At 36.8% G+C, this 11,483-nt stretch overlaps 2 protein-coding genes across 2 annotated transcripts; both read right to left on the bottom strand.

Annotated features, from left to right (window-relative positions):
* Positions 1 to 1,007: 1,007 nt before the first annotated feature.
* On the bottom strand, positions 1,008 to 1,979 carry LOC131822553 (olfactory receptor 4C11-like). Its single transcript, XM_059158843.1, has one exon. It carries the CDS (start codon positions 1,977 to 1,979, stop codon positions 1,065 to 1,067), a length of 915 nt encoding a protein of 304 aa, XP_059014826.1. The 3' UTR covers positions 1,008 to 1,064.
* An 8,276-nt stretch (positions 1,980 to 10,255) lies between these two features.
* Positions 10,256 to 11,194, bottom strand: LOC131822552 (olfactory receptor 4C15). Its single transcript, XM_059158842.1, has one exon. It carries the CDS (start codon positions 11,189 to 11,191, stop codon positions 10,256 to 10,258), a length of 936 nt encoding a protein of 311 aa, XP_059014825.1. The 5' UTR covers positions 11,192 to 11,194.
* Positions 11,195 to 11,483: the final 289 nt, after the last annotated feature.

Genomic DNA, 11,483 nt, shown 5'->3' with positions numbered 1-11,483 from the left:
ACATGCCATGGCCAGACAACCAAGAAATCTTATCCACTAGTCAGTGAATCATTTTCTTTCATGTTCCCATTTGGATGGAATATGGTAAACTTTGCTCTGTTTTCTCTGTCAGTTGTTGCTTTTCTCATATGTATGAACTTATCCCTGAGGTGTTGCTTTCTATAATATAATTCTCAGAATTGGATAAAATTGTCCCTAATGCACCAACCAACAACTAGGGAAATACCCATGCACTTACATGACAAATGTATATGAAACTAAGAAGATAAACAAATAATAATAAATATGATAAACAAAGAAAAAAATTTAAGTACATAAAAATTATAAATCAATACAATGAATATATTGGCTATAACTAGAATTATACTATTTGAATAGCAGGTCATGAGTTATCTCCTTATACATGCTCAAGAGACACAAAAAAAGGCCAATTTTTACAGATGTTACAAAGGGAAGATAAGCATCAAATAAAGGCTTAATTAGTTGATATGTGTGGTCCTGTGGGATCATCAGCTTCTTGTACTGACTTGGAGATATTCATCGCTGAACCAGAAAAGATAAGATCCAGATTTAATAGTGTCAAAACTGATTTTCCAACAAAATAGGTCAGTCAAAATTAGTGGCCAATTTTTCAACCCAGGTCAGAACCATGGAAAAGAGAAACACAAGCCAGAATAATATACAAAGGAGGGAGGTCAAGTGATAGATGTAACAAAAGCTGGCTCACAATCTGCTGTTCAGACAGCAGAAAAGTGAAGTGGGCTTATCTCCCACAAATACTACTGTATTTGATAGTGTGACACTCAATGAAGCTGACTTAAAATGAAATGGATCTGTGCTCTGTGGTCATTCCACTTATGTTTACAAGCATCCCACTGGGAGAAAATTCAATTGTCCATATTGAGATGAAAACTTCATTTTTTTTTCATTTCTATCAGCCTAATTTTATTTAAGTTGTTACAGAATTAGACATTGGAGTCCTCTGTTTTTTGTTGCTGTTGTGGTGGTTTCTTTTTTTTTTTTTTTCTTTTTTGGTTTGTTTGTTTTTTTCCCCCCATTACAAGTCAGAGTTTGTTGCACCATAACTTCCTTATGGCATTTTTCACTTCTGCATTTCTCAGAGTGTAAATCAGAGGGTTGAGCAAGGGTGTCCCAATAGTGTAAAACACAGCCACCATCTTGTCCACTGGAAATGTAGTTACAGGACGAGTATATGTGAATATACATGGGACAAAGAATAAGATGACAACAATAATGTGGGAGGTGCAAGTAGAGAGGGCTTTCTTTCTTCCTTCTGCACTCTGGTTATTCAAAGAATGTAAGATAAAAATATAAGAGGTAAGCAGGACTATGAAACTTACCATGCAGATAGCCCCGCTGTTAAAAACTATGAGTAAATTGATTGTGTAAGTGTCCATGCATGCAAGTTTCAGCAATGGAGTCATATCACAGAAATAATGATCAATAACATTGGGTCCACAGAATGGTAGTTTCAAAGCCAAGAAAATCTGTGAAGAAGAATGGATACAAGATACCACCCAGGCCAGATTCACCATTGTATCACAGACTTGCTGGCTCATGATAGTTGTGTACCGCAGGGGCTTACAAATGGCCACATAGCGATCAAAAGACAGGAAGACTAGCACTAAGACCTCCAAACACCCAAAGAAGTGAACTGAAAAAATCTGGGTCATGCACTCATTGTAGGAGATGACTTTTTTCTCAGATAGAGAATCTACTATCATCCTAGGAGCAGTGGTGGTTGAGAAACAGGCATCAGCAAAGGATAAGTGGAAGAGGAAGAAGTACATGGGACTCCCAAGTGTCCGGCTGTATCTTATGGTCATCATAATCAGTAAATTTGCCATCAGAGTTGCAAGGTATAGAAACAAGAAGACCACAAACACAACTTTCTCCTTTAGAACATTTTGGGTTAGCCCAAACAGAATGAACTCATTCACACTGCTATTCAACTCCATCATTACAGTGAGTGTAGAAATTGTTCATCTGCAGAGAAATTTGGAGAAATAGTGACCTGGCAATAGTGGTGAAATTGATTCAGAATTGCACTTTTATAGTTCTAATTCCATCAACACATAAACCTATGGCTCTCAGTTCTTCATATATTGAAATCACTTGGAAAAGCTTTGGGGTTTTTTGGTTTGTTTTTGTGTTTTATTCTGTTCTTTTAATGTTAATGTCCATGATTTAACCATGAGCATTAGCTGAAGGTCTTCTTATGTGGACTGAGATTTTCAGGAATAACAAAGCTCTCAAGTAATTGTGAGCTCTGCCAAGTTCTGAGAACTAATGACTTTGCTCTATGATCTTGATCAGATGACTTTAATGTCTTGAAGCCTTTTCTTCATTTGACAATTAGACACTCTAACAGATACTTTAATAAGTATATACTTATGTGTATTAAGTGCATGTAATATATAATATGCATTATATACATAATATAAATGTATATTATATATTTGTAATGTATATATTTATATATGTATATCTATTTATATATAATCATATATGATGTATATATTAAAAATAATATCCCTTATAACTTTAAAACATACACTTGGAGACTACCTTTTAAAAACCACATTCCTTGATTTGGACATGAGTTTGCAACTATTATTCCTGACCTCTTGAGTATCTTGTTTGGATTATGCTTTAAGAGGAAATTACTTCCATAGATTCAGAGTCATGGTGGTAATAATTTTACCTTTATTACTTCTGTTTAGGAAATTACTATAATTTATCTTTATTCTGTCTTATAATACATTTGCAACTTTTAATATTGATGTCAAATAATCAAAATTTATTTTGGTATGTGTTTTGAGAAACTCTTTCTGATAAATCATCAATCCTTTAATTAATCAATAACAACATCAGATCAGCCACTAGTATGTACTAACTGCATACTCATATCCACAATCTATGTAAATGGCACAGAAATTTGTCCTCAGCTTCTTTACAACCAAGCAGGAGCGATAGCATACCGCTAGATAAGATTGTTAACTACATAAGAATTACACACATTGTGATAATACCAAGTGAATTCTGGTTCCATATGTACAAAGTTCCCTTGATTATGAACTGGCTGCTCAGTGAAGTTTCAAAAAGCCATCAGGGAGATTCAAATCAAAGCCATAATGAGATACCACTTTACACCAGATAGAATTGTCAAAATCAACAAGACAGTAAACCACAAGTGTTGGAGAGGATGTGGAGAAAAGGGAATCCTCTTACACTGTTGGTGGGAATGCAAGTTGGTACAGACACTTTGGAAATCGGTGTGGAGATTCCTTAAGAAATTAAAAATAGAGCTACCGTACATCTCTGCAATTGCACTACAGAGTATTTACCCCAAAGATACTGATGTAGTGAAAAGAAGGGTCATATGTACCCCAATGTTCAGAGCAGCAATGGTCACAATCACCAAACTATGGAAAGAGCCAAGATGCCCTTTAACAGATGAATGGATAAAGAAGATACGGTTCATATAAACAGTTCTTTGAAACTCAAGTAGTCCATAAGTTTATACTCACTTTCCCTTAGTATAATATATATTTTAAAATTACTTACTCAAATATCCATTTATCCCAATAAAATTCTATATGTAAACAAAACTTAAAACTTAATTGTCATCCAGCTAAAATAATATTGTGTAGAAAGATAAGCTAAAGATATTAAAATTAAAAGCTCTGATTGGCAGTCCCAATGATCTCTGACAGCTATAGAAAAGAAACAAATATATAATGATTACTTTGTTTTGAAACATCAGATTCCTAGGGTGTCTGGGTGGCTCAATCAGTTAAAGGGCCAACATTTGGTTTTTACTCAGTTCCTGATTTCATGGACCTTGGGATGAAGCTCCCCAGTTGAGCTCTGTGCTCAGCAGAAGTTTGTTTGGATATTTTCTCCCTCTACCCTTTCTCCCATTCGTTCTGCCTCTCAAAAAATAAATAAATAAAATCTTAAAAAGAAGGAGGAAGAGGAGAAGGAGAACAAGAGGAAGAAACATTAAAAAAAGGGATGGATCCAAAGGGAGGGAGGGCTTGACTGTGAAGTTAGGTGAGAATAGTCCATAAAATATAGAGGGTGAAATATGCATAGCTTCAGGTTAACATAGAGATGAGCACCATAAACTTATAGTCCCATTAAATTAAACGGTAAGTAACAGAGAAATGTGGGGGCAGATAATGTAAAGTCATGAAAGCCAGGTGAGGTGGTTCTATTTTCTTTTATTTTAAATAAGCATAAAGAAGTCCAAAGGCAAAATTTTGAAATAAAAGCGAAAATTTGAGGGCATTAAAATAAGAAAGTAACACTTATGGATGTATACATTATGTGAGATCAACACCACCACTCAGAGTTCTATCAGTGAATTCAGTCATTTCCTCATACTCCACACTGTCTTACCCTGATTTTGGATGATATCACGTTAACAGAGCATGATTTTTTTATTTGTAAAATTCTTTTTTTTTTAAAGATTTTATTTATTTATTTGACAGAGAGAGATCACAAGTAGGCAGAGAGGCAGGCAGAGAGAGAGGAGGAAGCAAGCTCCCTGCTGAGCAGAGATCCCAATGCGGGACTCGATCGCAGAACCCCGAGATCATGACCTGAGCCAAAGGCAGTGGCTTAACCCACTGAGCCACCCAGGCGCCCCATTATTTGTAAAATTCTTAATTTTTAGTTTTACCTGTTGAAATTTTACAATTCAAATTATATTGGTATCAATAGTATTCCCTTGGTTTTCCCAAGTCAATAGCCTTCTTCCTCTACCTCTTATTTTAATGTGTATATATATATATATATATATATATATATATATACACATTGTGACATATATATATATCACAATTCAATTAGGTGATTCTAGATTATATATTATTCTTGCTCTATAATCTTCAAACATCATTTAAACAATATTCCTCTTTTGTTATTTCATTTGACCTGCATGTTTTCTTGCAAGGTAGGTGTGGCCTCTTGCTTTATGCAAAGAGACATCTGTATGCAGAGTTTCACCTAAGATCAAGAAAGTTTCACTGAGTACAGTACAGTAAGGCTAGAACTAGAATGGGATGTTACTAGATAACATTTTCTTTCTCTAGCATTCAGCCATTGCAGCATATGAAACAATAAATCTCTATCATCACGTAGATTGCATCCAAGAGAAGACAAATCTTGAGCCATTAGAGGATACCAACTGATGCATTAACTCCTGGTCCTGACTCCAAAAATCAGGTTCTGTAAACTGCATGGTGAGGTAAATGGAAAATTAGATACCCAAATGAGTAATGGTGAAGAGGAAGACAGGGAAAATACAGAATACAGTCAGAGCAGGAAAGAGGAGACTGGGAGTGAACAGACACCAGGCATTGAAGAGTTAGGGAATAAGACACAAAAGACATACAAAAGAAGGAAGGTGAGCAAAAAAATAGTGAAGAGGGTTATTTGACCCAAGTTTTCATTGGAGAGTTCAATTTCTTTCCTCCTGACCCACCCCATGATCTCTCACCCCAAAACCAGACAAAAGTTTTAGTTGTGGGTCATAAACAAGGGGTTAAAAAGGTCTTGAAAACCCATGAGTATAGAAAATGCACTCCTACCTTATATTCTATCTCTGAAAGATCACCACTGACCTAAAACTTTTCAAATCAGGGAACTCCTCAAGATAGAAACTTCTGCCAAGTTAGCCACAATGCCATGCTGAAATTTCCTGCTCTACCCCACCCCTGCATTAAGCATAGATTATTTGAAAGGTAGTAAAGGCTTCTGTTGAGGCTAGGAAAGGCTTGGGAACCCTGGGCCATCTCGGCCCCTCATGGATGGAAATAGCATCCAGGAACTTCATAATTTATTAGAAGACACTCTGAGAATAGATTCCATCAGATCAGTCTTGACAAGACAATGTGAAGAAATTATCTCAGACAGATGAAAAACTTACCTCTTTGCTTGTGAGGAAATAGATGACTTCCAACAGAATATTTTTTTTTTTTTTGTATCTTCAACTTTAATTTACTTAGAAGGTGAATCATATGAAGATTGAATAAAACATACAAACTATACTTCACTGAGGTTTCTCACTGGTTTTATCATAAGAGGTGATGGGATGTAGAGAGTTTATGCAGAAAGGGGACTCCACATGTGGCCTTACATCACACAGTTCTTCCCCAGAAGCACTAAGTCAGACAAAAACAAGGCCTACATTGGAGCAGGGGAGACATTCATGTAAAAAGAGAAATTTATTAATTCAGTTCCTCAAAATTTTGTGGAGGAACTTTATCCCTGCACTCTGAGAGATAAATTCTTCTGAAGCCACTTCTCTTTCCAGAATTGCTCTTTTGGAAAACACATGAAGTAACTGATTTCTTCCACAGCACTGCATATTTATGGCAACTCTCACCCAAGTTTACAAATGCCTAAGGCAGGCATCCAGCCTCAGGAACCCCAGGAAAACCATTACTCCCAACCCAGTCCCAAAGGATGTCTAATGTGTTAACTTGTTCAGATGGTCCATGGGCAAACACATGCTTTGGGGCCAATTAGTTAGCTTCAACTCACTGTGAACTGCAGGAGAGAAAACTCTGCTTTCTTCTCCATAGGCTTTGCTTAAACCCATCTCTTCTAGAAGCATGAAAGTTGTTGAAATCAGTTAAAGGTTTAGATAGATGAAGTATGTCTGATAGACTGACATGTGTCCTGGCCCCACCAATATTTTCTATGTGATGTTAAGCAAGTTTTTCACCTTCTTTAATTTCCAATTTTCTCTTAGGAAGAGTCAACTGATAATAACATTTTCCAGTCTGTTTGTTTGTTTGTTTCTTTCTTTCCTTCCTTCTTTCCTTCCTTCCTTCCTTCCTTCCTCCCTTCCTTCATCTTTTTTAGAGAGAAAGAGTGCACAGGAGTTGTGAGGAAAGGGGAAGAGGGAGAGAGAAAATCTCAAGCAGGTTCCATGCCCAGTGTGAAGCCCCACACAGGGCTCAATCTCATGAGATCATGACCTAAGCTGAAATCAAGATCAGACACTCAACTGACTCAGCCACCCAGGCACCCCCATTATTTCTTAATTTTTAATAATTTGTTCAGTTTCCCATACCTAATCTTACCTATGTTCCTAAGTCAATTTATAGAGGAAGATAGGAGAGAAAGAAAGAAAGAAAGAAAGAAAGAAAGAAAGAAAGAAAGAAGAAAAATAATTTTTGAATATATGTATTGTGTATTGTCATATATATATATATATATATATATATATATATATATATATATATATTTAATATATGTGCTCTTCCTGGGGTGCCTGGGTGACTCAGTCAGTTAAGTCTCTGACTCCTGATAATGGTTCAGGTTATCATCTCAGGGTCATGAGATCCAGCCCTGTGTCTTGTTCTGCACTCATCACAGTTTCTTTGTTCATCTCCCTCTGCTCCTCTCCCTGCTTGCTCTCTCTCTCCTCCTTCTCAAATAAATAAATGAATAAATAAATAAATGTGTAAATAAATAAATATTTTTAAAAGATACATGCCCTTCCAACTACCAGAGAGAAAGTTGCTTGTGAATGGTTATAACCTACTTAAGATGATATAGATTGCATTAAAAATTACTTTTCATGTGGCAAATCATATTATTACCCAGCACTCTAGATATTTGGTCCAAATATCAACTACCAAGTGTGTCACTATCTTCTAGGCACCTTCGATGGGGATGAGCTGAGTCATGCAGGGTACAGGGGAAGGACAGAATGGGGAGACAGGAATGGAGGTGAGAGGATCCCACAAAAGATCGCACAATGTCTTGCCATCTTGCTGAAAGGTTTAGTGGCAACCATCAAGCCCTGGCACTTCACAGAAATGTCAGAGAAAATCACACCACAAAACCTGGTCTCTTTTATCACAAATGGACTGGAAGAATCCTGAGGAAGGTTTTTGGTGTGTCACTTAAGATCTTAGAACTCAGGGGGCGCCTGGGTGGCTCAGTGGGTTAAGCCGCTGCCTTCGGCTCAGGTCATGATCTCAGGGTCCTGGGATCAAGTCCCGCATCGGGCTCTCTGCTCAGCAGGGAGCCTGCTTCCCTTCCTCTCTCTCTGCCTGCTTCTCCGTCTACTTGTGATTTCTCTCTGTCAAATAAATAAATAAAATCTTTAAGAAAAAAAAAAAAAAAAGATCTTGGAACTCAGCTTCTCCATCAATTGAATGGGAATATAAATACCTACCTTTAAAATGCTTCTGGGGGTGCCTAGGTTTCTCATAGGGTTAAGCCTCTGCCTTCAGCTGACGTCATGATCTCAGGGTCCTGGGATCAAGCCCCACATCGGGCTTTCTGCTTGGCAGGGAGACTGCTTCCCCTTTCTCTCTCTGCCTGCCTCCCTGCCTACTTGTGATCTCTCTGTCAAATAAATAAATCAAATGCTTCTATAAATCTTAAAATATTTAACATAGAAAATAATTAATCCCTGGCTCAGAGAAAGCACAGAAGAAATATTCATTTGTTTTTATTAATCGTACTAAAACATGAGGAAAGGAGAACCAGAGAAGTCAAATATCCCACAAAGTTCCCACAGCTAATTGGTAACAGAATTGAGTTTAGAATCCACATCTCTTAAGTACAAGTCTAAATCTCTTTTATGTTCATATGATGTGCACAGTAATGTCATAAGATTTCTTGGCCTGGAAAACAATAACTGACAATGAATGAGTCCCTGCATTAAATTTCCCAGTCCAAAAGTCCTAAATGAACTTCTTACTTTTGAAGGAATTATTAAGCTCTCCATTCTGGTGGGGAAATTTTGGAGGGTAGTTTGCAAGAAGATCCTGAAGTGGCCAAAGGCAAGAAGGTGAGTCAACAATCTCGAAGTTTCTTCAATCTCTGAGTCAAATGACCTTTAGCGCTCATTAAATTTCTTGTACACCAAAAGACTGGATGACATCTGGATTCCAGGTTCTGTCAAAGCAATTCCAGGATTTCCTGAATTCACTTGATTATGCTCATCCCATCATGGAAACTGTGTGGAAATAGAACAAATGCCAACTGAGGTTTGTCCTAGTTTGAGCCAACTTTGTCTTCAATTTAGCAACAGTCAGGGCCCTGATTTAAACTCTGTTTATTTAAAGTTGTATCTTACAAGGGAAGGTTTCCAATGAATAACTCAGAAATTCTGGCTAGATAAACCCAACTAACACAGTGAAAATTTGAGGGAATAAACGATATTAATGTGATCAGAAATACTTTATGATTAAAACTCAGATCACTGAGAGCAAGATTTGTTTCTGTACACAATGAAAGAATGGACAGAGAGTGAAGAATAAGAAAGTCATAGAGAACAACGGCTTTATTTTCTATTTGAATATGTATATGTATATCACATATATGAATATATACACACACATACACTCACATATATATATACACACACAATAATAATATTTTACCATTTTCAAGATTTAATATCTGTAATAACTACATTCCTTTGCCAAACATGACACCTTAGTGTATTAATGTAAAAGATATGATACATCATGATATATCATGAACCAAAAACAGGAAAAACAAAATTCCCTGCCTCACTTAGAGTTTACAGTCCATGAGAGGAGGCTGACAAAAAAACTAAGAATAGGAAAATTAAATTATATCTGCATATCAGAAAGTAATAACTTCTCTAGAGCAACTTTTAAAAAAATAAATAAATAAGAGTAAATGGGGAAGTGGGATCACGAAATCCAAGGTGTGAGTTCATCTTTTTCAGAACATAGTCATATGATGTAGGGAATCTTATTGCTCAGTTTCTGATAATGCTTGATCTCTTCCATTCTTGAGTCATGACTGTTGTCTTCATCAATCACAAAGATCAGTATCCTACACATGAGCTTCTTCTCACTTGAAATAGTGTATGTTTCTGTTTCTAATCTCTCAGATTTTTTTTTCCATTTCTTACAAATTTACCAAATCATGGGATGAGTGGCAAGAGTCTTGAAGGAAAATTTCTATTTATAATCTTTTATTGAATCTTAGATTTTAAGAAAACATAATCTCCAACTCCTTTTAACTTACTATGAAGATACTAAATTACCAAATCAGAGTTGATAACTGATCTAAGGGTGAAAATATTTTCATAGCCCCATATTACTGGGTCGTTTTTATTTTTTTGTTTTCATTATATAAGCACCTATTAAAGAGACCCAAACACACAAAGCTTTTGTCTCAAAAATTTGACTTTTATTCTTCACAATTTTTTTTAAACTTTAATATTTCATTTGTCACTACAACCCACTATCAGTCTGTTCCATACTTTCTTTATGGCATTTTTCATTTCCCTATTCCTGAAAGTGTAAATCAAAGGATTGAGCAAAGGAGTTAGGATGGTGTAAAATATAGCCACCATTTTGTCAAAGGAGAAAGCAGATGGAGGTCGTGCATACACAAATATGCAAGGGACAAAGAACAAAACCACAATAGCAATATGAGATCCACAGGTGGAAAGAGCTTTCCGCTGCCCTTCAGGACTATGGGTTCTCAGAGAGAGCAAGATGACAACATAGGAGACAAGCAACAAAGAGAATATTATGATGCAGATAGACCCACTGTTGGCAACCACCAAAAGGCCAAAGATGTGAGTGTCAGTGCAGGCAAGCTCCAGTAATGGGTACAAATCACACATGAAGTGATCAATGACATTGGGGCCACAGAAGGGAAGTTGGAAAGTAAAGAGAATTTGTATCATTGAATGCAGAAAACCCCCTGTCCAGGCTATACCCATCAGAATGCCACAGAGCCGCCAGTTCATGATGGTTGTGTAGTGTAGGGGCTTACAGATGGCCACATAGCGGTCATAGGCCATAGCTGTGAGGACAATCACCTCCACCCCAGCAAAGAAGTGTTCGGCAAAGAGCTGGGTCATGCAACCTCCAAAGGAGATGGTTTTCCTCTCATAGAGGGAGTCCACAATCATCTTGGGGGCAATGACAGTAGAGAAGCAGGCATCCAGGAAGGACAGGAAAGCCAAGAAGAAGTACATGGGTGAGCCAAGGAGTGCTGGGCTGCTTCTGATGGTCACCACAATTAGCAAGTTGCCCCCGACAGTTGCAATATAGCCAAACAAAAACACAACAAATACTATTTTCTGAACATTAGGATTCTGTGAAAGCCCCAGAAGGACAAACTCAGTTACAAAGCTTTGGTTTTGCATGATTTCCAAAGGAAAGCTCAAAGCTGCCAGAAGAAACATGTAGAGTCTACAATTATGAGAAAGAAAAATGTGTTTCAGACAGTGCAATATGATACAGTAGTCATTAAGAAGTTGGTGCATCCACATGAGAAATTATATTCTGTATTTCTAGCATCACTAAGAACACAAAATTCAAAATTTGTTGAAGCTGCTATTGGGAGGTCAGGAAGAATTGAGGAGGAGAAAAATACTATTTTTAAATATTATTAAATACTTTTACTAAATACTTTAAAATAGCCAGAGCTACAATAAG

This window comes from Mustela lutreola, chromosome 1 (assembly GCF_030435805.1).
Source record: "Mustela lutreola isolate mMusLut2 chromosome 1, mMusLut2.pri, whole genome shotgun sequence".
Taxonomy (NCBI): Eukaryota; Metazoa; Chordata; class Mammalia; order Carnivora; family Mustelidae; genus Mustela; species Mustela lutreola.
Note: the sequence above shows the minus strand (reverse complement) of the source record. Positions and strands in the feature narration are given on the sequence as shown.

Coding starts and splice junctions, on each gene's coding strand:
- LOC131822553 (XM_059158843.1), bottom strand. CDS start 1,979: ATGGAGTTGAATAGCAGTGTGAATGAGTTCATTCTGTTTGGGCTAACC.
- LOC131822552 (XM_059158842.1), bottom strand. CDS start 11,191: ATGCAAAACCAAAGCTTTGTAACTGAGTTTGTCCTTCTGGGGCTTTCA.